A 27,853-nucleotide genomic window follows, 5' to 3' on the forward strand; every position below is an offset into this window, starting at 1 on the left:
CTGACCTTCACAACCATTCATTTGAGGGCAGAGCCACAACCACTAAAGCAAAACCACTGAGAAAGCTCCCTAAAGGGAATCTCTGTCATGTTTTAGCTCCCTCTGGCAACTAAGTACCAGTCAGCTGCTCATTTGCCACCCCTGACAGGTGGGATGGGGGAGAGAATCAGAAAAAAAACTTGTGGGTTGAGATAAAAACAGTTTAAGGGAGAAGGAATAATAATAAAGGAATATACAAAACCAAGTGATGCAACAATTGCTCATCACCTGGTGATTGATAGCCCAACCCTGAGCAGTGAATTTCCCCCAGCCAGCTCCCCTCAGCTTATAGACTGACCATGATGACTTATGGCATGAAATGTTCCTTTGGTCTGCATGGGTCAGCTGTCCTGACTGCGTCTCCTCCAGCTTCTTGTAGAGCAGCAGCTGGGAGGGCAGCGGCAGTGTGAGAAACTGAAAAAGTCCTCGCCTTAATGTAAACATTGCTTGGCAACAACTAAAACATCAGTGTTACCCACATTCTTCTCAGTATAAATCCAAAACACATCCTCATACTAGCTACTCTGAAGAAAATTAACTGTTCCAGCCAAAACCAGCGCAGACTTACAGAGAGACCCAAACTGCTTTAGGAAAGCAGCTTGGAGAGGTTTTTCCTGGAAAACAGGAAAAATTCTGAGTGGCCTACAGCTACTGTAAGAGGCTTCCTTGAGGATAAAGAGGCTCACTTTAAACTCCTCCACACTTTAGCTCTGTTCAGGAGGAATCGTTTCATACCACTGGCAATCAGATAGAGCAGCACTGAGGCTGAGTGAGTGCACAAATAGACTGCAGGGCTACAGGGCTTTTCAGCTATGGTACCCACACGTCAGTCCTCACAGGGAGCAAGGTCCCACATCTGTCAGCCCTGGGAAGATGGATGGGTTGAGGGGGAGAGCACCTGCAGTATTGAGAGGAGAGGATCTCGTGGGTTGCTGTCTGGCTTTGCAGAAGAGGTTGGGACTGTCAAATCAAGGTGATGTCTCTAGCTCCCTGCAGCCAGCCATGCTGATAAGGCTGCAGTGAGACTGGCCAGCAGCCCAGAGCTGGCAGGGAGGGCTCCCCCATCCTGCACCCTTTCATTGCACAGCCCTCACTGCCTGGACATCTTATTCTGTGCTCACACATCTTCCTCTTCCCCCAGGCTCCTTCCACCCTGAAAAAAGTGCTGAAAGGAGTGATTTTCCTTCCACTTCTTAGCCTTCTCTTTTTTTTTTTTTTTTTTTTTTAATGTTGGGGGCTGGAGGGTCTATGCTTTTTGACATTGGAAATCGAAAAAGGTGTGGTTTGTGTGCTGCAGAGAACCGAGTGCTTCCAGAGAGAGAAGACACAAATCACGAGGACACCCTGCTGTCTCTGCTTCTTAATAAGAAGCTTGCGTGGCGGAGACCGGAAAGTATCGGTAAGTGAAGGGGATGGGAGATCTCAGCTTCTTGAATCTTTGCTTGCATGAATGTACGGAACCCGCTCCTCAGGTTCCTCTGAAATACCTGCTGCTCAGAAAGTGGAAGCACCCAGTGCCCGCATGCGATTAACGTCAGGTATTCCGTCTGCACCATGGGGCTCCTGGACCTGCTTTTGCAATGTGATGTAAAGCTGCCCAAACCCACGCACCCTGGATCCTCAGACACCCAACACTGAGCTGCCAATGGAGCACGTGTGTGTATATAACTAACATCAAGAAGAGATTCTGCTGAATCCCTGTGCCCCTGCCATCCCCGAGATGTTGCGTACTATGCCTGGGCACGGGCCAGCCTGGGGAGTCACTCTCACCCACACGCCCAGACAGCCCGGTGTGCGTTTGAGATAGAGCGCAGTGCCTGGCTGACATCTAACACCAGCAGCATCTTGTGAGCACACAGGGCAGCGGGGCAGTGTCAAGATTTTGCAGACGGCTGAGATTCCCTGGGTCTGGTGTAGGTGGGGACAAGAGGAGTGGTAGCTCTGGTCTAAGCCTGAGCTATGGCTGCTGGAAGAGGATGAGACAAAGGGCTTTTCCCACACAGTGGAGAGGCCAAATATGGGCCGTGGGGAGGCTGTTCCTGTCACTGCTCTGTGAACAGGCACCAGATTTAAAGCCACCCACATGTTGCAGCAGCCTCTAAACTCAGACCCGCCGAGGATAAACTTGGGCTTTCCGTGACGCTACACACAGCCATCACAAGCACCATATGGATTATTACAGGGGTCAGCTGTTCTCACGGCCACCGCAGCCAGGGGAGGGTTTGGGCCACGTGTGGTGGTCTCAGAGCAGGGAGCTGCCCTTCGCTGTGAAAACAGCCGAGAACGGGGCCCAGCAAAAAGTTTGTTATGAAAATCCATTCATCAAAACCACTCAGTGCTCTTCCCCAGCCCCTTGTTAATGCAGTGAGGCAGTGGTTAAACAATCCTGGGACAAATAAACAAACACAAATAAATCAAGTCCTTATACTAACAAAGGCATTCTTCTTGCAAAGGGGATGCATTCAAGAAATAACATTTTTATGATTGGTTTATGGATTACTGCACTTATTACTCCTAGAGGAAAGGCTGCATTTTATGCCAGACAATTGAATATAATGAATCTCTGAGCAGAGCACAGACAGAGGATTTACAGCAGGCAGTTTCTCAAGGCTTCATCCATAAATTAACTTCCTTCCTCCTGTCTGAGATAATCTTTTCCAAATTTCGGCCGCTATTTATTTTCTATACATAGCAGTCATTGGCCAAGCTTACGGCATGTGGAAAGTCAAGCCAAAACTGGCACTTGGAAGTCTGAAAGAGGTAAAAATTCATATAATAATCATCATCATCTCTTAAGTGACACTTTTCACTTGCAGATACGTAGGCCTGGCTGTCTCTACCTTAAGGATATGTAAAAACTTGCTTAAGAGGACTCTGTCTAAAGTCATTGCTGGCAGTGCTAGGAAGAGAGCCCCCATCTCCTGACTCCCAGCCCACCCCTATCCCCATCCCTTCTCTCAAACTGAGCCCTGATGTAATGGATTTGCCTAGGAATTGCTGCTTGTTCTGTTGGATGAATATCTGTTAGAAAATATTCAGGATTCTTCAACTGAATTGTTTCCTTCTGGAAGGAGAAACTGTGAAGGCAGCCAGCTCTTCCTTGGCACCCCTCTGCTCAGTTTCAAACATTTAAAAAAATAAGCCCAAGTCTGGCAATGTGTCTGTGTGCTGAAGTCTTATCTGAAATCAGGGGGAATTATGTCCTAAATCCCTTTGGAGATGCAGACCAATGCCTGCTGCCATTAGGAGCAGACAAAGGAGGCAGCTCCAGGGTTGGCTTTTGGTTTTCTAGTGGGGCCCAGCACAGACATTCTCTAGCCCTTTCCTGGCCCTTCTGCTTATTTTAGCGCATTTTTTCCCCTAAACTGACACTTAAAAACAGCTGATCACTTTGCATTTCCCTCCCAGGAGAATAGCTGTAGTCCAGTCATTCAGCTTTGACTGAGCTCCTTTTTTTCATGGTGCTTTCCTTTGTTTCAGCTATCATAAAAAAACCCCAAAACTGTTTTTTACATCAATTTAAGCCTGGAATAAGGTACCTCAGTCCTCAAGGGGAATAAGATTGAAATCCCCCATCCTTTCCTGCAGCTTTCCCTATTTTCACCCATCTGCATAATTTTTTGACAGCCTAGTGCAGTACTGCTCAGCCTTGAGAACTCCAAGTCCGATCTGTGAAGCTGGTCCCCAGGTCCTTGTTTTCCCCTAACGTGTAGAAGTGGGAAGCCCGTGTGCTTACTGCTGTGTTACTTTTCCTGTTGCTCCACTCTGCCATCCCTGATGTTTGCTGACTTAGATAGCAATAGGCTATGCTAGGCTAAATCTGTGTCTTCTGACTTCTGCCTGCACGGGTGACGTGAGGGTAAACAAGTCTTAAAGGAAGCAATGGGAGTTCATATAAAAGGCCAGTGACAGAAAAGCCAGCATTAGGGATTTGCTGTTATCAAGATGAATATTAAAAAGCAGCAAAAAGGTTCACCTGAGCTGGTATCACACAGTAGGTGACCTGTTGGGCCAATCCCGTTAGGACAAAAAAGCCTCCTTTGTAATGGAGAATTAGGGTACAGTCCCATAGAATTCACAGAGCAAGCCTGCTTTTCTGTCACCACTTCTGCTACTGCAGATTTGGAGGTCACTATCAGGTAATAAATGATAGCCAGGGGTTTTTGTCAACCACTGAAGTGGTTTAATGAAACAATGGTTTGGGTTTGAGCTTTGGGAAGCAACGCAGACACTGATATTACTCTCACCCTTCTTGCAGACTGGGAGCTGGCAAAGAAATTTGAAGAGCTTGAACAGGTAAGAGGAGCAAATACACAGACATATATATCCATATTGTTGCATGAATAGCTAAACAACTGTGTATGTTGTCTTTATGCCCTATTCTTCTACCTTTACATCCTGCTATCCTTCATTCTGCTGCTATAATGTAAGCATGTCACACAGGGAAAAGCAGAACTTGGGCTGAATAGCTGCATAAGCTGGAAAAGATAAGAAGAGAGCAAGGCTATAGAGTAGTACAATAAAGGATGAGGTAGCTCTTGCCTCTGCCATCAGTGAAAGTGCCTGTACCTCCAGCCTCTGAGCCACCCTGTACTGGCCAGCATGCTGTAGAGTGACTCATGATGGGGCATTGCTTTACTGCTGTGTTTGCTTTTAAACAGCTGGAGAAGTTGAAGGACCAGCTCTCAACTGAGGAAGGGTCAGAGGTGGCCTACGCCTTGGAAAGTCTCTCAGCATCCCAGCCCAAAAAACGCGGTAGGTTTTGGATTAGAGCCCTGCAGCCACCCTGCCCAGCTCTCATCTCCAGGGCTTCTCTTCTGCAACAAGGACAGTGACAGTAAACATGCCCCAGATATGCTGAAAAACAGGCTGGCAGCTTTTCTGCAGTCCTGGCCCTCTCTTAATAATGTCTGGCTGGTTTAGCAGCTGTGGAGGACTGTGTACCCAATCCTGTCAGCTGCTGGGACACACACTGGGCTTGCACACCCAGGACCTCACTAGGGGCAGTGAGTGTTGCATCTCTCTCTTCACAGAGGAACATGGGGTTATGTGAGCAATGAGTGCTTGTCCTGAAGGGGGGAGTTGTGTATGAACTGGTCCCTGCAGTGCACCCGTCCCCACAGCGCACCGTCGCTTTGCTCTGGGCACAAAGCTAGTGCTGAAGGCATAATGAGGCATGTGGAGGGCATGCATTCCCCTCTGCCAAGGTCACTGCCTCCCTACAGAGAAGAAAGGAGCACTTGTTTGTGCTGCTGAAAAGCAGCTAAAAGGGATGTGGAAATCAACCAAGAATGCAGGGAGCTGAGATCTAGTAGGTCTCCCAGTCTGTCTCCAAGCTTTGTCCAGTCTGTACCCACCCAGTGCCTCAGGACCATATTGCACCTTGCCCCTGCAAGGCTGCCCCTGACAATCACATGGACATTTCTGTTCACGCTGGTTTTCAGTGCATTCCTCCACAAAGCAGTGGCAGCTATAAACAAGAAGTCACTGATGACAGATCTGGCCTAAAACCAAAAGAGCTAGTTCTGCCCTTACCCCACACGAAAGCTGACAACCTGCCAGACAGCCAAGAGAAAATCCCTTTGTTCAAGGCTTGCTTAAGTGCTTAGGTGATCCTTAGACAATCTGCAATTCATAAGCAACCCTGGAGGCTGTCATTAATTTGGCTAATCTAATTCATGCCCCCACCAGTCTGGAAGGTTCAAATGTAGATAAAACTATTTCTCCTTGCCAGGTTTAAATTAGATTCTGCCAGAAGTTAAAGTAGAGAAGCTTTGCCTAAAGTCCTTCCAGTCTGGGAGAAGCTCATGTCTCAGCATGAGCATTGCTGATTCAGTAGAAGCTTTCTCCCAGTATCTTGCTTTCAAAAACCAGGTAGAAATCTCTTCTCACACTTGACAATAGGAGACGCGCACAGGATTCAAAGAACAGGGCATGTTAGTGATACAGCTTTTTTCCAAATGTACATCCTTCCCTAATCTAGTCTTCTTGGAAGGTTGCACAGAGATCAATGTTTGGAAGACAGTTAGCAGCAGTGACAGACCACCTGGGCTTAAAAAAAAAATTGTGAGGGGCAGATCCAGTCAGTATCCTGCTTTTCCTATCAGTCACGGGTGAAAAACCCTGCACACACCTCCAAGACAGCAAAACTGCTGGCCAGTAGACAGGAAAGAAAAAACTAATTCCTGATATTGCTGAAGTAGAGCAAAAGGAAAGCAGACCCTTATAAATCAAGCAAACAGAAAAAACTTTTAGATCCCTTATTCACACTGTAAGCAGCTAAAAGAAACATCTTCTAGAAGTGTTATGTGAAGTCAAAGCTGGTTATTGAGATGTGCCCAGAAACCTCAATGCTGGCTTCACATCCCAATTCACTCAAACCCTGGGGCTTTTGAAACCCACTCCAGGGCTAGAGCGGGAAGCCGGAAAAAGTCCCTTGGATGCTGACATCCTTCTCTTGTATCCCTTCTCAGCCTGCTTTTGGAAATACTGCATCTGAAGGCTTGCCAGGACTGGAGGATGAAGATGAGCCCTTCCCCAAACTGCCTTTCTGGGTATAAGTGTGTTAAGTTTGTTCTGTTCTCTCATCGTGCTGCTGATGTGGATGACATCCTCCCTGACCGCACCACAGCCAAGTTCAACAGGGACCGTGACAGGAGCTGGTAGCCCACTCCCACTCTCCACTGTTCCTTCCTTCCAGGTTTAACCTGCCATAATCTTCAATTTGGAAGATGCTTCCAAACTTTCGTTGCTGTCCTGTGTGTGCCATGCGGTCCACTGCCACTGTACACTCTTCCCCGTCTCACCAAGCCCCCCAAGGCACCAAATACTAACTCAGTTTCCCTGAGCTTGGGCCTCTGCCCACCCCCACAGGTGTTGCTCACGGTGGTGTCTGGGTTTCCCGGCATCTCCTCCGAGCGGGTTTGTGATGGCCTAACACCCACTGTTGGGACAGGAAGGCAGATGGGATACAACGTGAAGGGCTCGGGGTGCCTGCCGTGACTTGCTGAGCCAGAGCTGTTCCTCATCGCGTCCCGTCAGTGTACGCAGTAGGTTTGGGGGAGGACAGGCACAGAAGTCTGGATCCTTTGGATATCATTCCAATAAAGATTTTCTGTTGCACAGAAGCACGTGCTGTTTTCTTTCTCACCCCCTGCAGAGGCCCAAGGGGCAGCACATTTCCCCTGACGTAGGCTCTTGTTACCTTAATGATTTGTGTGAAGTTTACAACAGAAAAAAAGCTCCTATTAAACACCTAGGTATAGCAACACTCCCTAGTTTTATTGTGCCTGAGGAAGGAGCCTTTCCTTTTGATCATAACTGGGAATGAGAGTTGGGTCTTCCTTGTGGATGTGTGTGGGCTGCTGTATGGATAGGACTAGACCAGAGCCACTGATTTCTACCTCCTCACCCCAAAGAGATGTTTTGAGCAGAGATTTTTGACTCATCTGGCTGGTCAGTGCAGATGCTAGGTGGCTTTTCCTGCTGTAGAATCATGTCTGCCCCTGTCCAAAAGGAAGACATCACAATCCATCAGCAGTTCCTACATATATTCATCTTAAGCCACATTTTCTACATTTATTTGCAAAAACAAATTATCATGTTCCCAAAGGTGTAAATTCAGAATAAATCCTGTTGTTAACTTTGAAGTTTCTAACAGTGTAAACGAGAGCAGAATCTGGTAGCCACTGTGAACGTGTGGACTGATTTTGACTAGAGTTGAACTGTCTCTCCAGCCCTGTCAAGCCGTGCTATTTAACAGTAGCTTGCACATTACATATTCTTCAAAACTTTACCTCTCCCAAAGCTGTAATACCACGCTACTTTCATTGCCTTGGGCTCTGGCAAGAAGCACCCGCTTACAGCACCAGTACCTTGTATGCACTTCATTAACAGATGTATTCATCCCAATACAGGCCAAAGCCAGCATCTATGGAATAAAACCAGTGTGATGATATCAAGTGAGGGCTAATGACATGCAAAATACAGTTCGCTGTTAACATTAATTCTTTGTTATTTCCTTGGCAGTGATTCAGAACACTTTTCCCATTTTCTGTTGCTTTTGTGGAAGGGAAAAGGTAGGTGGGAGCACACTTTCACATACCCTCAAATCAGCACCAAATCCAGGAAAAAATTACAGCTTATTGCCAAGAGAAGGGTTTTACTTTCTGAAAGAGTTTGGTGCTCCAGCTGAAAGGGAGGTGTATTGCAAGAGCTGCAATGAGTGCCCCAAGTTGGTGTTCAGCTGGGATGCTTTCAGCTCGCGGGAAATCCCAGTGCAACGGAAGGCCGGAGCAGCAGGCTCCATCTGTTACCTGCTAGCTGTAGCCATGCCTTCCCGACCTGGTGTGATAACTCATCAGCAAGTCAGGAGAAGGAATACAGCATCTGTGGCTATTTAACAGCTTGCTCTGATCCTAGACACAGGAATTCCCCGGAGTGCAATGCACCATGCTGCTTAGCAGTGATTTTTAGCCCACATGGTCTGCTACATCCTATCAGCGCTGTATTTAAGTCCTCAAGGCACCTGAACTACCCCACTATTTCCTCACAGGCACTATACACTGCTGTGTTGCTGGAGTGATAAATAAGTATTAAATGCAATTCATTTACTAATTCAAAGCAGAGGTGGTGATGCTTTCCCCAGGCTTTCCCTCCACTTGTCACTGCAGAGGTCCTGTCCTTTCTCCTAAGCATGTGGAAGAGAAACTCTTCTTTCTCAGGTGCCACCTCCACATCGTGGCTGCTCACCCCTTACCCATGCCCTATGCTTGGGCAGTCACTGTTGCTGAAGTTAATGAACCACAGGCAATAATTAAAGGGGTTTCCCTTAGACATTCTAGTAGACCATGTTGATTTATTAGCAGAAGATCCTCACAGGCATCTGAATAGATTTGCAAACTGGCAGCACAGGACAAATCTAGCGTGCAAAGGATGCTGCAGTATATCCTCAGTTCACATTTGTTGACCTCCATACTATGCACAATTACTGAAGCTATAGAATATTCTCTATGAAAACAAATCGTGGTGTTCAGCCTTTCAGATATCATCACACTTTAAACAGTACCTGCCAATTTATGGATTTTAAAGAGTGCTTTTTAAGCTGCAGGAGGTCTCAGTGTGCTCTGTGGTGGATGGGGCAGAGGAATAGAGAGGCTGTTGCTTTCTTCCAAGTAATCCATGCAGTGAGGTGGGATCCAAGCTTCCAGCTCCCAGTTCCACCACCACAGACACCTCTGTCCTGCCTTGCTTTCACATCACCCTTGGAGGGTGATACAGGGCATTTCTGCACACAACTTAGAGGCTTTAAAACCCCTCTGTTTTTGGAAGCCCAGGCTAATACCTGCCAACTCTTAAATACTTTTATGATCCAACAGTATCTTTGCAGAGCTGCTGTGTTAGAATTGGATTCCTCTGATCTGAGTCTCCCAAAATATGTTACAAAATGCTCCTTTTGACAGACAGCTGTATGAGTGGTCAGGTCATCACTTCCATAATCTGCCCATGCCCCATACATATGGCTACCTTACAAGCAGATTATCTGCAGACTGTCTGGATGAGATCAGCGCAAGATAACTGTTTACTGAACTGCAGGGCAGGCTCGGGATAGGTGGTGGCAGTGCATGGTGGAGGACAGCGTCTGGGCTTGTCTGAGTCCGCATTTGCAGATTTGCCTCTAGCATGGACAGAAAATCCTGTCTCAGGTCAGCCAGTTTGCATGCACACACTCAATCCAGCTCTCAGAGCCTTCACCTGCAGGTTTAAAGGCAGAAAAAGAACAGTGGGAACAGAGGAAATGCGGGGAGCAAAAAAAGATGACCACATATGGACTTTCAGCCCTTCTTTCTATGACTTTAAAGATTTTGATCTGGAAAGCATCTGCAGTGCTTTACCTCACACAGAAGCACCAACTCACCCACAGAAGGAGGAACGACCACGTAACTCAGCTAGAGTGCTCTGCTTGATGGGAAATGTGGGGGCACCTCTAGGTGTGGTTCACTGGTTTGTGCAGCTGCTCTCAGTGGCTTTAGCCTGTACTGGAGATGTCAAGAAAAGCAGTTGCTTGCAAACTTTCTGTGGCTTGGTCAGTCTTGGTCTTGGGGCAGGGCTATAAGTAAAAAGGAAAACGGGAAAGGCCCTTGCTGTGGCTGAGCACTGCCCCTTCTCAGACATGAATTGGGTGCTACCCGCCTTTCTGAGAGGCAGCCTCATCTCCCACCATAGCCCGAACCAGGGCAGTTGCAGCAGTATCCCAACCCTCAGAACAACTTTAACTTCAAAGACTCACCAACTTCCCAAATCTTTGCCAGTAGCTGACTGAAAAACTGACTTTTGCCACATTTTGCTAGCCAAAGACCAGGTGCTTTGTGCCTGACATTAGATCAGGAAATTAACACTTAATTACTATCTCCAGCCTTATGACAACTTTCTGCCTAACGCAGGGTATTTGGCAAGAAGTTTTTCCTAGTGCTGCATAATCCCTTTCTCAGTAGATCTTCTTTTGCAATGCTATGGAAGATTTATACCCAAGAATAGCAATCCAAGGAATTTAGCTGACATGGATCAAAATCCAAGAAGGAACATAAAAGGTTTAGAAAACATCAGCTAGGAATCTGAGCATTGAAATGTCAGCAAACAGCTCTTTTCAGCTATATTTTATAACATAGAAAGAAGTGACAAGCATGAAACAGGATTTAAGATAACCTGTTTTACTCTGAAATGAAGTGGAGGGGACATGTTTACATTTTACCAGAGTGAGAAATACTTGAACTCTTAAGAGTTGGATGTCTGCTTACGCCCCATGCACTCATCGAGAGGCTAAATTAAGGCATGTGATGCAGATGGCTTAGGAAGTAGCTGACTTCATATTTGGACGCTATCCTATGTTATGCATAGGCAGGAGTGAAATGTATTCATCAGCTTAGAGGAGGAAACTAGAAGTCTCACCACATTTCAGGATCTGCCACATGATGAAAACATGTCTAAATACAGTGCAGAGATAAGAGGAAGAACTACTAAAAACATCAAGACAAATACAAAGGTATTGTCATTGTTCTTACTCAGACTAGTGAAGTCAGTAGACATCTTCTCCCGAACAGCAGTTCAAATAAATTCTAGGTTTGCCCCATAACCATTAATTCCCCCTCTTCATCTACCAAACAAACACCCTCTTGAAGGAAACGTGCAAAGCAAACTGGCTGCTTTTCATGGACTGCTGTTGGCATTTCTGGAAGTTTTATTTTCAGTCCAGAAAATCTATCAGTCTTTGCTAGGATAATGAACTTCAGCAAGTTTAAGAAATAAATGCCATGCAATTAAACTATATACATATATTCTGTTCCCTCCTATCACTGTGCACAACTGTGAGAGCATTCTGACCTGATAAAATGAATTTGTTATTATTTGTAAATGGCAACGTGAAACAGATTTTGCAGGATATCAATTCGTTGAGCATTGAATCATTGGTCAATGACAAGACGTGCTGTGATGCATCTTCCGTATTCCTGTAATGTTTCCCATACAGCGTCAGTCATTCAGAACAGAAGCACCTGTAGGCAGAAAAGCAGTAAAGATTACCTTTTCCCATGCCAGAAATGCAAAGCTTGGACAAACAAACTGTAAGGTGATCTACAGGAGGTGGAAAATGTTAGGAATACTTGCTTTCCTGTAGGGAGGTACTAAGTTGTAATTTAGGGCATTCAAGCTAAATGGACAGTCACAATCCATGGTATAAGAAGCCATCATTCCCCAAACCACCCTTTCCAAGCCTACTGGCATGACGAGTATTTCCATGTAACTGAGAACAGGAGAGGTTCTCTGAGCCTGCCCACACTGGCTTACTTGCAGGAACTGCTAACCCTTGGTGTTGCCCAGACGGCTCACTCCAATCCGGTCAAGAGGAACTCCAAACCGTCTCTTAGGCAGCTCAACCACTTTCCTGCACAGGGAAAAAAAAGCAAAGAAGGAGGGAAAGAATTGGGGAAAGACACTCATCCCACTAACGACTTCATTGTTTAGACAGAACAGCTGTGCAGGAGCAGCCAAAGATGTGAGTGTTTAAAAATAACATGTTTCACTGCCTTACAAAAGAATAGGCGAGAGTTGCAGCTGTTTTACAGACTGGCTGACGTTGATCCACTAATCCTGGTTCTATGTGGCAGCAAACAAGTAAGTTCACAGGTTAACTGCTTTTCATAAAAGAAAGGAGATACACTGCATGTATAAAGGGGAATCATGTGCATAGTATCCTATCAGGTGACCTGTTAGCCTGGATCTTTGAAACCTCCAGTGCCAACCAGAGTTAAGATAAGCAAGAAGGTAGAAAATGTTGCTCAGTAACAGAGGGGACAAGTCAGAGGAGCCCTAGCAGGGTTTTCCTACTGAGTGTCCTGTGAAGCACTGTTCTCGAAATTGTATAGTAGCAATCCTTCGATGGGATTGAAAATGGGAGGGTTTTGGGCTTGGTTTTTTTTCCTCCATATGGTACATTCCCTGATGATTTGATGAATGAGGGTATGAGGACTGTATGAAAGCAGGTCTAGCCAGGAATACTTTAGTATGATTTTTAAAATATAAGTTTTGCCATCTTAATTCAGCATTTTTAAGCTTTTTTTTTTTCCCTCCACCAACAGAAGTTTTATTTTAATTAATTGTGGAAATAGTGAGATTTTCTGCAGCTGAGAATAACCTCAACTTTTGCCCTTGGAAATACTTGCCAGTGAAATGCAGGTCCAAGAGAAGCCCTGGAAGATGAACACTTCTCTATCTGTCCTTGTCAAGGAACATAAACAAAAAGAAATTTTGCTCTGTAAGTTAGCAAATGCAAAGTAACTAGCACTCAAGTCTGACTGTGTGCTAGCACTGCCATGCTCACTCAGCCTGTGGCTTTGGGGGCTCTGCACATCCCTCCAGGACCATACCTCGTCCATTGACTGAGATGAGCAGTTTCCTTTCTTCACACCTCCCGGGCATGGGTTGAAGCCCAGAGGCACCCTTGCAGCATTGGCAGCCCATTTCATACTGCCTCTTTTCTAGCTGCTTTTCAGATGAGGTCAAGAAACAGGAATTGATGTTGTACCACATATGTAGGGAGCAACCACATGGGTCATGCTGGAGCAGCTACAGAACATCGCAAATGAAGGGAAGCCATTTGTATAGCCTCCAACAACACCCACGTATCCAGCCCTGTTGCATAAAGCCACAGCGAAAGAGAAGGGAAAGAAAGCCAAGAGCTGACCCGCAGTCCCTTGCCTTAAGGGCAGCACCCACTTCTTCCCAGGGTGTAGGCACAAGCAGGTGGGGGACTTGGGCTCCTGGTGTCACGCTGACCCATAAAAAATGGAATAGAGTTCCCAGATTGGATTAAAGGGGTGGGTCTGCATTGGTAGCTGTAAAACCATCATGCTCGGTAGTTAAACGGAGAAGGAAATTGTGAACTGCCCATGGGAAAGGCTGAGCAAGCAGGCAGCGCAGGGCAGGCAGCTTCCCCTCTTGTGGCCATCCCGAGCCAGAACAGGAGTCGCAGCTCCCTCCTCAGCCCCCTGAGCCACTTCCAGCTTCCAAAGCAGACTGTGCCTATTTCAGCACTAGGGACAAAGAGATGTTCTCTATCTCAAACAGCCTTTTCTAAGGTTCCCAGGCTCTCTTTCTGCCTGTCTGTGCATCTCTCTACATGCTTTCAACACTTGTGTCTTCTTGCATGCTTTTCCCATCCTCTCAAAGCTTTATAAATTGATGCTGATGAGCAAGATTAGGACCTGGGCCCTCCTGTCACTGGTGCGTGCCACAACAATCTGTTAAGTGGAATTATATTTGAACTGCTCTTTTCCAAATGTTTCTTCTGTGTTGCCAGGCACTACAGACACTACATTAATTCAGGGGCTGAATCTATTTAACAGCTTTCACACTTCAAAAGTCATTATTTGGTCTCTAAAGGTAACCATCTCAGCTGTACAGAAATGGGCTGTTATTTACTGTGTAGTACAGCAGCCTCTGCCTGTTTTGACCTAAAGGTACAGCCTTTCTGCTGCTGCATAGCACGCATCTGATCTGCAGTGCGTGCTGGTGGCAGCATCTGACTATCAACACAGGGATCAAGGTAGCTCAGGTGGTTCTAATAAATGAGTCAACCCCAAACTCCCCCCAAAGTGATAATCTCAACGCAAAACTGCGAACTGTGCTAATGATGCTGGGAAAGGAGGAAATTTGTGCAGTTTGTCACTCATTTGTACAGATTCATTATTCAGAGATAAGCTGTTAGAGAACTTGGACAATTTTCACCACAATTTCCCTTTTTTGTGGTTTTCTTTCTTTTTTTTTTTTTTTTATTTTTCCCCTCCCGCTTTGGACTGCACTTAGAATGAAACAAGATTTCCACCAAAAAAACATGAGACACATCAGGAATACTGTGTACTCTTACAAAATAGGCATTGCAGCTTCAAAAATTACCTTGCATTTCTTCTCCTGGAAAGGGAAAACATGCTAAAAATCAAGCAAAGAATGAGCTGATACTGATCTCTTGAAGAGATATACGGAACAGAATAGTTCTATTCAAGGTTTTAAGAATTTTGTATTGTATCACTTTTGGCTACAGTAAAAAGTCCTAGTAGTAGACTGGGTGGATTAATGGAAAAACAACAAGAAAATATTACAAAACTCTGTTTGAAAAAAGAAAAAAAAAAAGCTTGTAATGCTGACTGGTTCTTGTGAATAGTTTCCACTTCCAAATTAAGCTTTAAGTATTGTATTAAATACTTTGTGGCATTGGGGATTCCATCCAAAAGAAGACAGTTACCAGAAGAAGGGAACAAGATCATTAAAGCTCTTTCAGATAGAACGAGCAGCCCCTTGAGCTTTACCCCAAACTCTGTGGTTCCCCCCAGCCATATCGAGCATCATTGCTTAGCCCCATTATAAACATACTTATCTTCAAATGTCTGCTGTGAAGGTAGGGCTGTACTGCTGTATTGGTTAAACCCCGACTTATCATGAACTGATCGAGGTCTTGAAGTCCATTCTATTAACTGTCTGCCCATGCATACCACCATACCTTCTCTTCACCCCACCCTCGGGAACACCTAGTCCTGCCCCTCTGCTTTTGAACCTCAGGACTGTTTTTGCTTTAAATAATCTCACGATCAAAAAAAGACATTTTAAAACTGAATATTAGTTCACATCAGTGGAAATGTACTAAAAAATGCATATGCCTGAATGTCCTCTGTTAGCTGTATGGCAGTATGGGGATAAATGAACTAGTACATGCATTATTCATCACAGCTGATGGATTACACACCATGCAGCCCGAATGATTTCTGTAGAAATCCTGGTACCCTGACCAGAGGCACCTCACAACTGGCCAGTAAACTCGCTGGTGGCTAAAGCTAACCCATCTGTACCCAGGACACCTACCAACAGCCTTTTCGCAACTTTATCACTGGTAGGATCTGAGAATTTACCTCTGTTTGCCTTTAGCATCCACAGAGGTCGAAGAAATCCTGTCAATAGGGGAGCCAAATCCTGGGAAACTTCTTTTCTTCTTGGTCTCGGTCACCTCATTCTCCAGAGACACCAGCTCGTCGAGAAGGAACAGTTTGGCTGCCAGGCTGGTGGCTGACTTCTCTTCACTGGCAATGGGATGTGTTCCCATGCCCTGAGCAGCAGAAGGCTCCAAAGGCTGCAAAAGAAAGGGGGGATGTTTTCTTGCTGCTGAAGATCCGGGAAACTCATTTCAACCAGTGTCACAGCAGCAGTCCTATAAATACATAATCAGTGGGATTCTAAACCTGGGACAATGTTTTAAAACAAAGTTCCTGCTGTGAAGTGTGGCCATTTTCCACCAGAAGGAGTTTGCCATAAAAGGTTGGGAATTTTTTTTTTAATAGAATTGAACTCGCCTTCATTATTATTGCAAGAATTATCAAAAGTTATTACTCCACAAAGCCTGCTTTAATAGGCCAGCCCACTATCCCTATCTCAGCAGTGTGATTAGGATCACTTATGACATGCCCTGAGTAATTTAATCCTTTTTAAAAATGCAGTCACCATTACTAGGCTACAATATCCATCCTGATATTTTTCAGAAAACTGATTTTAATTTTTAAAATGAATGCTAATAAAGAGTAATGAAAACTTACATAGTTTTCATCCAAGGTTGACAAATTAATTAATTATTATGCAAAAATATCCCAAGATAAACTTGCTCAGCACTAGCATTCAAGGGATTAGTGCATTAACACTATGTGGGGAGGAGGAAAGGAAAGAACAGTCTGTTGACTAGACACAGAATTTTGAACCTTAGTTATGACATTAGGCTTAGCACCTTTTCAAAACCAAACTCTAGTTTGCTATCTAGAATAGCTGGGAACATTGGGGTCTATCAAGACAGAAAGGAAACAAAACAAAGTGAAATATTTGATTTGCAAATAAGAGAAAAATATAGGGCAGCAGCTAGTCTACAAAAGCAGGTGTCAAGCTCTAATCATTCTTTCTTGAGATGAAATATTTGCCTTCTTGCTCCATTTGATCTTCACAGAATAAGATAAAAATTTACAACGAAAACTTTCATTATATGCCTTGAAGCAGGTTTTCCTTTCTCTTTAGAAGCACACCACTATCTTGCTTACTCATACACAGTGAGTTCAGTACAACTGTAAAGAAAGCCGTCACACGGACGATGCAATACGCTTGTATCTACTGCACTCCACACCATAGGTGTGGTGATGACATTTTCCACTACTGAAGGGTGTCATAACCAGTGATTGAGTGTATAAACTTGATCTTTATACAAGGAGGAGCACATGACCACAATGATGACACAAATGAAGTAGCACCATTAATACTTCCGTAAAGGATCCCATATTGTCCTCTGACTTTACTTTTTATGAGCCTCAAGTGCACTGAGCAACCCTTTCTGTTCCCTTTCAGGGTTATAAAACTTTCATAGAAGTTTGCAACAAAATTATGCTTTTAAAAGAAGGTAAAAAATAGCATCTGCTCTTTAGCACTTTGTGCAGTCCCACTTACTTGGTCTTAAAAAGGATGTAACAGAATTGTAAAAAGTAAAGAGACAGCTAAAATCATAATCAGAAGTAGGAACAGTTTTCCTATGTTGAACCACTGAAAAAGCACAACTTCACAGATAAGTAAAGAGGTAAATATGTGAATGGGGATGCAGTGGAGGGTTTATAAATTTAAACAGCAAAGAAGTGAATAAAGACTAGCAATTTTTTCCCAAGAAAAAGATCTCCCCAGTCCACCCAGCGAAATCATGAGATGGTGAATTTAAAATAAATATAAGGAGCTACATTTTAAACACAGCACATAGATGAATTGGAATGCATTGCCGAAGGACATCATGGATACCAAGATTTTACACTGTTTAAAAGACGAATTCAGGCCCATCAGCATCTAAAACATACCCTGGTCCAGTGCAAGTCTGGTTCAGGAAGACACTGAAAATATGCTGTGCTTATATTCTTTTAAGAAAAATCAGTCATTGATAGAGACAGGATACCCGGTCTCTGTGGCATCAGAACAGCAGCTGCTGCAGCACTAACGTGGAGGGCGATTCCCCAAGCCCTATGTTCTGTAAGAGATATTTTGTAGAACCAGGGCAGGCTCACTTGGCAACAGAGAGCAAGGTAGAAGGATCCGTCAGTATGCATCTAACTTCTAAGCTCATCTTAAAAACCTCTGTAAAGACCTTAGAGCTGAACAGTGCTACTTTGATTAAACTTTTAGATCCTTGATGTTTTTATGGCATGAAACCGTTATATAAATACCTTTCCTGCCAGATCTGTTTCATGTCAAGCTGACATGAAAAGAAGAGAATGCAGTAGAAGTTATTTTCAGGTGCAACCTCTGCATATTGTGCTGGAGGAAACGCGAGAGAGCTCTCCCACTTCATCCACTGATCTCCTTCACAAGCTTAGGCAAGTTACTTTGCTCCTTCCCACTCCTCGTCCCTTCTGTGTCCTTTAATTCGTAACTTTTGTGCAGATGGTTTTCTCTCAGGGATCTCCTTTTGGCTTCTGAAAGCTGCAGACTTCTCATACTATTATTTATCTTTAAGGAGAAGAATGAGACCTTCCCTTCAGTGTTAGAGGAGTTTGCTTCTCCACCTCATCATCTCCTTCCCCTCTTCAGGAGGTTCTCTACCCAAAGTCACTGGGCTATGTTTTAACACAGAAAATCTCCCTCAGGAGAGGTTGCATGAATCTGAGACTTCATTCTGTGTGTCGTCCCAGAGCCAGGCCCTTTGCATAGCTCCCTTCACTGGGGAAGCTTGCTCTCACAGAGTCAATACTGACTGTTCACCTTCCAACACAGCTCAGAGACCATGGTGTCTTCCACTCTCCGTGGCCACAAACAGCCAGAGGAAGAGCAGGGTTATGTCACAACCACCAGAAACATTCACCTACCTCTGTCACAGCCTTGGCGAGGATCACTGAGCCAGAGTGCCTCTGCAGCATGGTGACCATGAGGGCCAAATGCACCACCACAAGCTGGAGCTGCAGCATCTGCAAAGGAGAACAAGCTATTAATGGCTTCACAGATGCATTCCCTAGTTCCCAGAGGAACCTTGCTCCAAAAGTCTTTAAGAAGTGAAAACAAAGGAAAATCCTGTTCCTGTGGCTGTTAATACACTTTATCTTACAGTCACCACATAAAAAAAGAGTGCCAGCTGAGTGCCCTTCACCTCTGGGTGTAGAATCAGCTCCCTCCTCTTTCCTCCTTTACACCTCTGCAAATCTTTTAATTCCTTTCTGCACAATGGGCCAGCCCTTGCAGTGGCAGGAGTGACGAATGCAAACCTGTGTTAACACCAGACAAACTAGACACTCGCTTGTAAGCAGGGAGACTGGCTCACAGCCACCCAGGTCAACTCTGACCTCCCCACATGCTGGAGAGGTGCCTAAAGCTGTTACAGGAATCACATCCCTCCCCAGCTGCATTGTGAAAGTAAGGCTGCATTTCACCAGTCCTCAACGTGAGTTCGTGGTAGTCACAAATTTCAGGATCTTCTTGGGATCCTGGAAGGAAGTTATCCAGCTCCCACACTTGGGAAAATCTTAGGTGAAAATCCATCACTCAAACTGATGGTGTTCTGACCATGTGCCACAAATGCAGATGCCTACAGAGCCTTTAAATTATACAGGGAGGTTCAGGTTGTGGGAGACCCAGGGTCAGGAAGCTACTTTCTGCAGGGGATTCTTTGGCCATAGGTTTAGGCTACATTGTTTAAGCTCTTGTTTGGGTCTAGTTCTTAAAACCTGACCTGCCTCCAACTCACCCAGGTGGGAATATTTCAGCTGATGTTTATAAGAACTAGGCTGGAGCCTCTAGTGTCAAAGGTATCTGCTAATTTACTGATTACTCTGTGTCCAGGTCCTGCCCTGGAGTACAATTCAAGCCTGATTATGCCACTGTTTTCTGATTCTCCACTTGGCAAAAGCAGAAATAGAAAAGATGTATGAATATATTTTCATGATATATGATAGTTGTTTTATCCTCTGCGTAGAAATTTTCCCATTAGGCAGAAGACACATAGTAAAACACATTTGACTATGTACTTTTCCCCAGTTGCAAAAGAAAAAAGTCACAGAAGCCAGCTTCAAAAAGCAAAGATACAACATTTGTAGTGTTGTTTCTTGGAGCTCCGTTTCTTGCTTGGCTTTTCAATATGTTTAGACGTGCTTCTGTTATTTGATTACCCCATTATATATATAAAATAAATACATTTAATATTGTCCATGAGGGATCAGCAGTGAGAATGCAAGCTGCTGGTTATTCTCTAGGGGTAAAGCAGACTAAGTTCACTGGAGTCAAAGGACAAAAACAAAGTAGTAAGCCAGGTGGTATAACTACCTCTCAGTCTGATGGTAAGAGTCATTAAAGTCAGACAAGCCTGTCTTAGTGTTTTTAAAGCTGTAACCATCTACAATGTATATTTTTGTATGTGGGTGTGCATTGAAATTTGAAGTAGTAGTCTAGTACCTTCACAGGTAACCACATCCTGATTATTTGGATACGGAGACATAAAAATAAATGGCAAGGTTAAAAACACATGTTTATTGCGATTTAAGGTCTGTGCTGGTATTCATTCAACCCAAAGACCAAAGACCTAAAAATAGCAACTGGTACACCAATCAAAATAAACATTAAGGCACCTGCAACACAAAAGACATTTGATTAACTGGTCAGAACTCGACGCCAGTGAAATTAGAAACAGAGGAAATTGTAAAGACTTAAAGCTTGGCTTTAGTTCCCATAGAAATAAGAGTAGCTAAGAAGTAATATCACTGGTTTTAAAGGGAGCAAAACAAAGTCCAGCAAGAAAAAATTCTTCCCAGAGAGGGTGGTGAGGCACTGGGACAGGTTGCCCAGAGAAGCTGTGGATGCCCCATCCCTGGAAGTGTTCAAGGCCAGGCTGGATGAGGCTTTGAGCAACCTGGTCTAGTGGAAGGTGTCCCTGCCCATGGCAGGGGGGTTGGAACTGGATGATCTTTAAGGTCCCTTCCAACCCTAAGTATTCTGCGATGCTACGATTCTATAAGATTCTGTTGTGCTGATTTTCACGTGGAGTTGTGACCAATGCAGGAGAAAGAAGCAGGTTTGTTATAGTGGAGCAGTTTAGCTCTAGAAAAGCATTTGCAAAACTAAGGATGCAATGAGGACTATGTAAATGTAATTAAAGTGCTACTGTCTTCTGCCAGTTTGGGACTTAGCTTTCCACCTTCAGCCATGTCATAGGATCTTATTTGTTAAAAGCAGGTGTTGCTTTTTTCCCCTCATGAACTCATCTGTTGCAACTGGGTAAGCAGAGCCATCCTGCCAAAAGGGGATTCCACAGCCGTGCACTGATTGTTCCTTCACCCCATCCACATTTTACCTTGACCTGCCATTCCAAGAGAGACCTAAAGTAAGGCTTGACAGTATTTGTTACTTAAGGAGAACAACCAAAGCTCTGACAATCACATGGACCTTTACAAGACACATGCTTCCCACTTGTATTGAATTTCTATCCTTCTGGAAAACTCTTCACAACCAATCTCACAGAGATAGGTCAAGGGACTGGGGTATAATTCTGTGTCTTTGTTATCTCAGGGTCTGGTCTGGTATTATCTGATATAAAATAAGATTTACCCTTCACTAAAAGTAACTGCAAGTCTGAAATTCAGACATATTTATGTATTTTAGTGATATTTTAGCTTGAAATGTGTCAAAAGTAAAATTCCTCATATAATTAGGTATCTTTGTTGCAGGTCCAATTAAAATAAAATTAAAGATAAAAGTGAGAACATTATTCTACCTTATCAAAGCAGGATAAACATTAAAAACTTTTTCTTAGGAATCTGTGCAGAGACATTTTCCAAGAAAAGATCACAAGAAAGCAAAACTCCTTACCAAGCAGAAACTGTTAAGTCTCCAACATCAAACCAAAGGACTTAAAAGATGTTTTTCTTTTAAAGAAAAAAACAAAAAACCAAAATGACATCCTGAAGATAAGTGGGCTGAACAAACCCCAGACAGCATGCAATTCATCACCAAGCTCCAAACCCATTGCCTGTCAAATATGGTAACAGCTGTCATTGTTCTTACCCATTTGAACTATCATATTTCACATTACTGTGGAGATTACTCCGCAAGTATAAATCACAAGAGCTTTATTTTTCTTGCTGGTCTGTTAGCAAGAGAACTGAGGCAAGACATCATGTAATCTTTCACTTTGGCTGCCACTATATATTGATGAATGTGCTCTGCTTGTTGCAACACCAAGAGAGGACATACTGGAGCTCACCTGCAAACGAGAACCTTGCTCTTGCAGTGAGCAGGATGTAGCTGAGCCCAGACACCCCTGCGGTTTTGTTCTATATGCTCCCCCAAGCTGACCGGATACAGAGCCCAGGCACAACTGTCCCACCAGCACTGAGAAGCTCCTGGCGGTGACCATTAAGACTCCAGGCCTTCTGGTATATCAGCACTGGGATGGTACTGGTGAGCCTCCATCACCTGTTAGCCATGAAGGATTTCAGGGGAGACCTTATTGCTCTCTACAACTGCCTGCAGGGAGGTTGCAGAGAGGTTGGTCTCTTTGCTGAAGTGACAAGTGTTAGGACAAGAGGAAATGGCCTCAAGTTGTGCTGGGGAGTTTTAGATTGGATATTAGGAAAAATTTCTTCACTGAAGGGTTGTTCAGACACTGGAATGGGCTGCCCATGGATGTGGTTGAGCCACCATCCCTGGAGGTATGCAAGAGATGTACAGACAAGGTTTAATGGTGGTATTAGCAGTGTTAGGTTAACAGTTGGACTTGATCTTAAGGGTCTTTTTCAACCTAAACTATTCTGTGATTCTATGATCTCTCATGCCATGCAGATTCCAACCAGCCGGAGGAAATCACAGCTGTGTTTGCAAGCCAGTTACTGATGTAGTTTGTTGCTTCTCCAAAGCCACAAAGTAGAAAATTAGCTGCTGCTACCAATCTTTATCAAATGTGCCATTAAGTCTTAACATTTACTTCACCAGCCTTGGATTGGACACCTGATGGGAATGTACCAATAAAATTATGATGGGTGAGTATCTTAACAAAAGAACAACTTATAAATAGCTTGCGTGAAGCTCTAAGAATAAGTCTGCTCTTGCTGAAACAAATTTGCCCTACTTTTAAAAGTTGTAGGATGGATTCTCTAAGCGTATTCATTACCACAAAGCCAAAAATATGCCCATACCAGCAGTCCTAGTAATTTCAGAAAGTCCTAAGGAACTGCGTGTATCTCATGTGTAGTTTTGTAGTCATGTAAATATCAAAGAAAAAGGAGAAAAATCAAAACAAATCCTACCCTTAAAAAAACCCCCGAGAATCCAAAAATAAGTTAGAGTGGTGGTTTTGCTCTCATCCCACAGATGAGATATGGAGCACTCCTTACATACCGCTTTCTAAAAAGATACTGAAGCAAGGCATTGAAACATGGTACTTTGTGGCAAAATGAAATGTAAGCAGTCAGTGTCAGGCCCTGTATGTTATTAATAATGTCTTTCCTGGAGTAGGTATAGATTTTTAAACAATGTCATATATTTTATCAGGTGTATGGTACAGACAGTCAACTTCTACAACATAAATTTCCTTCTATTTTCAGTTTCCTGACTATGTAGATGAATAGATGCAGGTAAGATTCATCTGACGTAACCAGAGAGAACTTAAAATTCATGAACTTTTGCAAGAGGCTAGTGATTTTGAGATAATGACTAGGTATTTCTGTGTCCTAAATGAAACAATTTGTCTGACAGTATTTCAAGGCCAAGGATGTTCCATTTTCTGAAAATGAAGTTCCTTAAAGGTTTCTCAAGGCGGGACTTCAAATTAGTAATTGCTTTTCAAAGTCTTCATTTCAATAACTGCATGCACTGTAACAATATGATTTTCAATGTTTAGTCCTGATGTGTTTTCAGATCACCATGTTAGTCATCTCTGCCTGTATTTTACTGAAGTATCTATTGTAAATGCTGACTCAGCCATTAATAGCTGCACTTTTGGTAGACGTGGATGTGATCAGAGGATCCTCAAGTATACAGCTGTTCCTACCATCTTTACTCAGATAAAACAGATTCAGTGATGGCTTAGTCCCTGCAGGGCTTGGCTAGACTCTGCACTGACCCTGCCCATGGAAGGTGTAACGTTTGTGGGAACAACACTGAATTGCATGGCTCATGTGAGGAAAGTCTGAAAATGTGGCACTCCAGTTCCCATGCAGAGTACAGAAACTACAAATGAATGCAGCCCTGCTGAGGGACATTTGCTTAACAGACACAAGCATGAATCAGAAAAAAATTAACTGACATAGGTGGAAAAACACTTGTGGAAGACCTGTCAGTCATTGTTCTTATCTCTTCCTTTGAATAAAGAGCATGAAACCATGCAGGACAAATAAGGATGTTTCTCTCTAGAATGGGCAGAAAGGAAACAAGGTGGACAACTTTTAAAACTGACTACACTGTGTAATGAAACAATTTTTATCAACAGATTTTAGAAATTTAAAACTCCAAACTCACATCAATACCATAGAAGTAGGAGACTATGAAGCCGGAGACACAAGCAGAAGTAATAAAACCCATCTAGCAGCCTAAGGACTATTAAATAAGAAGGATATAATGAAGTGTAAGAAAATATCTCTTAATGGGAAGAACCTATGTTCACCTTTTCTTAGTGAGATAATTGAGTGAGTTACAGTATTCCTGGTATGCATAACGGAAAACAAAACATTATTAGACTATTCTTCATTGCCAACAAATTCTCAACCCTACACTATTTACACATGAAGTGACTGCACATGCCAAATTTTCTTAGCACTTCCAACTTTACATTTGGCTTTCTTCATCTTTAGCATGAGAACTAAAAACTGCTCGTTGTTAGAGTGCCATCTTCAGCATCTGAAGTAAAAATAAGAAATCTTTCTATCAATAAAAATATATTGTGGTTTTCTACCTTCAGAAAAACAATCTGCTTTCCTAACAGCACTGGAGTGATAAGCAGAAGTTCTTCATACCTGGTATGGAAACTATATTATCAGAATATGTTATCAATACATTCAAAGTCCAGTAAAAACAGCCTTCAAGATAAGCTATTAAGAGACAAGAATGGCATTGGAATTGCTTCACACTGATGCTGATTTACAGGAGAAACACTTCTAAATGTTCTGATCAAGGATATTAACTGAAGTCAACTGCTGGGTGAAGATGCATGGCAAATAGAAATTAGAGAATAATCTGTTTCTCTGGGTTGAAAAGGTAAGCTGCAATTGCTTCCAATCTTTTTCAGGATCAATCAAGAGAGTCCTTACAACTGTTGTATGGTTCAAGTTTTTAATTTCCCATGTAATAAGCCCAGAGAGGTACAATTGCCATTTATTCAAAGGGTGAAAACAAAGCCCTAGTCTGCTGAAATCAGTGTAGCAGGTATTTATAAATACTGAAGAACACCTGGTCCAGGCAGATATATTTTGCAGTTTTCCCATCATTTACACCATAGATTTGCTTGGTTCGGGGATGGTGTTTTTTCTGTTTTGTTCCCCTCCCCCCTTATTCCTCATGATATTAAAGTATTTTAAAAGAAGAGTAGGCTGAGCTCCATTTTGAGTACAGGTGGGCAGAGACAGATAAATATAATAATTTGCCCCAAACTTCCTGAGTGAGTCAGTGGGCAGGGACACTAAACATCCCTGCAGGTCCTCAGCTCTGCACTCCCCATGAGAGTACAGTCATTCCAAACTGAAAAGCCAAGTAAGGAACTCTGAAGGCATTGTGTGATTGTGCTTAAAAATTAGGGGATCCTGAACTCTACTGTAGCCTCCGGACTTCTAAACCAAAGGTTATTCACATGTATTTACTTGTACAATTCCAGTCTGGGAGGCAAAAAGAAACAGTGAAATTACAAGGACTATCACTGGATCAGCCTGCCTTCATTTACAGAGGTACAAAGCTTAGGTAATCAGATCACTGGACAATGATAATTATTCAGTGTAGGAATGTTTTTGCAGGGTTATTCTATTGTTATTGCAGGAATGTGGCAGAATCTGGATCAACATTTATCTAATATGGGATATAATAAAACCCTTTTGCAGATCCATAAATTAAAGAAAAAGAATGTCCCTAAATACTTTATCTTGTGTTTTACAATGTATTACATGCAGCAAACTTGTCTACCACATATGGTATTTAGTAATGCAAAGGTACTATTCTGTCATAGCCCTTCAGCTTGTTTTAAGTAATATGCATTTGACAATAACATAGAGGAAAATCCATAACAACATAGACAGACAACAGTTTACTGCAGAGCACTGCAAAAGCATGAAAGTAACTGGTCAGTGTTGTAAAATACACTGACACATCTTGTTTAAATATTGGCTGATTAACTGAAGGAAATAAGTTTCCACAGAAAATTTTTAGTTCAGTTTTAGTACCAAAAATACTACATGATAAGCACATTATTGTCTTAATCTCCAACTGGAAAACAAAGCTGTGCTTTTCCTGTCAGACATGGGCATGTGTATACCTTGTGCATGCCAGTTAATACCAAAAAAAGAAGAAAGAAAGAAGGAAGAAAGCACAGAAGGGAAGAAAGCTTCTGTAAACAGAGCAGAAGACACAAAACATCCCCAACCCATCTGTCTTCACTCATCTTACCTTGCATTGGATACAAGCAATTCCAACTTAATGGTCCTGCTATGTTCTTCCCCCTAACTTATCCCTAATGTTCAGCTTGCTTTCAGAGTTTTTATAGTCTCTGCTGTAGGCTACAAACTCCAATCCCTGCCTTTGCTTTCTCTTACATCATTTCTAAAGATTTTCCACTGATTCTTGCCCTAAACATTTCTCTCTTGCACTCACACACATACTTGCCTCACATTTGTTATATGTATTTCTGTGATCAAGATGATTAGGTTATAATTAAAGGTCTAGGGGTTTTGTTGTTGAGTTGTTTTGGTTTTTTTTCTTTTAGAGAATCAGCCAGCCAGTCATGGGAGTGGAAAGATTTTCAGCAGCATCACCATTCCTCTAACCTCTCACTTTTGCAAACTGCAGTAGAGAAAGCTGATGTCCTGAATTTTTTTTAAACTGCATTTCTTGGGGACAACAGGAATAACTTTAGAAGAACTAAATTTACTCCATGAAGAAATTAATTACTAAATTTTTAGTAGACCAACACTATTACACTATTGTACAGTAAACACTGGAAAGAGTTTACTGTGTTTTGTAAAACAAGTCAGAAGAACAAGTCTTTCATACACCTTATTTCAATTACTTAAATGATTGTTAATTGTGAGCTATGGAGCTGCCTATCTTCCCTAGGCAGTACCAGAGAACCTATTTATTTCCCTGTTTTCCTCACTAGAATAAGTCTATCTTCTCTTTTCCTTTTTTTTTTAAATCTCAGTTTTTAATCGATTCATACAGCAATTGTAGACCCATTTTTGGGTCTAAAATTCCAACCTGCACAGACCCCTTAACAGTGAATTCATGACGACTTTATTCTCTACACACACAGGCACAGGTCTTTCAAAATAGTTTTTAATTTGACTTGCCAAAAGTCCTTCCTACCAGCAACAGACAGTAAAAAGAAGTTTCAAACGCAGATTTACAATAGGCTGGAAAAATTTGCCAGCCAGGGAGCAAAAGCTTTGATTTCATCATCTGTCTTGATCAGAATGATTAGAGAAAGACCAGAGTTTAACCATATTGTAACACAGCTCATTTCCCAGCTGAAGACGGCCGCAGAGTTTTGCGGAGCAGACAAAGCGCCAAATCAGGATGGTGCATAGCAAAGCATGTTTTCGCCACACTCCATGACTGAGGTATGAGGGGAAAAACAAATAAATAGAGAATGAGAGGCTGGTTTTGAATACGAGCACAACACAAACAAAGCTTCAGAAGAAGCAAAGCAAGATTTCCATCGCATCTCTCAGTATGGGCAGATACACGAGCATGGCCTAGCGTAGTGCTGCAGGAATACGCATTAGCCGCATGAGCGCCCACCCTGATGTCGGGCTGGAGCAGGCAGGTTGGGGCTGTTTTCCACTGCAGGGCATAACAGAACAGTGACGGCAGCTGCAGGGGTCACACGGGCTCTGTAGATACTAGAGTGCAGCAGAACCAAAAGGGCAGAGCCAAGCAACGTCACTGTTGAAACGCAGGTCCAAACACTGGAAAGAGAACTGGAATGGTGTTCTGTCTTACAGTGCTACCTGCATTTAAATGGAAGCTTCTTGATGGAAATCCAAGGACACAGCAGTGTTTGACTGCTATATATAAAACGTGA

General features: G+C 43.2%; 2 protein-coding genes across 2 annotated transcripts in view; one reads left to right on the top strand and one right to left on the bottom strand.

Moving 5' to 3' along the window:
• UTS2B (urotensin 2B) overlaps positions 1–6,962 on the top strand; it is an 8,622-nt gene extending 1,660 nt beyond the window's left edge. Inside the window, exons 2-5 of the mRNA XM_010152195.1 lie at positions 1,337–1,438; positions 4,298–4,335; positions 4,701–4,794; positions 6,513–6,962. Of these exons, the coding sequence (XP_010150497.1) occupies positions 1,337–1,438; positions 4,298–4,335; positions 4,701–4,794; positions 6,513–6,538 (260 nt within the window). The 3' untranslated portion in view covers positions 6,539–6,962. The remainder of the gene's footprint in view (positions 1–1,336; positions 1,439–4,297; positions 4,336–4,700; positions 4,795–6,512) is intronic.
• Positions 6,963–11,478: 4,516 nt separating this feature from the next.
• OSTN (osteocrin) lies at positions 11,479–26,232 on the bottom strand. Its single transcript, XM_010152205.1, has 5 exons — positions 26,221–26,232; positions 18,459–18,557; positions 15,495–15,712; positions 11,881–11,977; positions 11,479–11,588 (listed from the first exon to the last, which is right to left on the bottom strand). The coding sequence occupies exons 2-4, from the start codon at positions 18,555–18,557 to the stop codon at positions 11,893–11,895; spliced, it is 402 nt and encodes a 133-aa protein (XP_010150507.1). The 5' UTR covers positions 26,221–26,232; the 3' UTR covers positions 11,479–11,588; positions 11,881–11,892.
• Between the last annotated feature and the right edge of the window lie 1,621 nt (positions 26,233–27,853).

Source organism: Eurypyga helias, unplaced genomic scaffold (assembly GCF_000690775.1).
Source record: "Eurypyga helias isolate BGI_N326 unplaced genomic scaffold, ASM69077v1 scaffold9520, whole genome shotgun sequence".
In the NCBI taxonomy this organism is placed as follows: domain Eukaryota; kingdom Metazoa; phylum Chordata; class Aves; order Eurypygiformes; family Eurypygidae; genus Eurypyga; species Eurypyga helias.

Coding starts and splice junctions, on each gene's coding strand:
- OSTN (XM_010152205.1), bottom strand. CDS start 18,557: ATGCTGCAGCTCCAGCTTGTGGTGGTGCATTTGGCCCTCATGGTCACC. Junction 15,713..18,458: donor TCGCCAAGGCTGTGACAGAG/GTAGGTGAATGT, acceptor TTTCTTTTGCAG/CCTTTGGAGCCTTCTGCTGC. Junction 11,978..15,494: donor GATGCTAAAGGCAAACAGAG/GTAAATTCTCAG, acceptor TTCCCTGTGCAG/GAAAGTGGTTGAGCTGCCTA.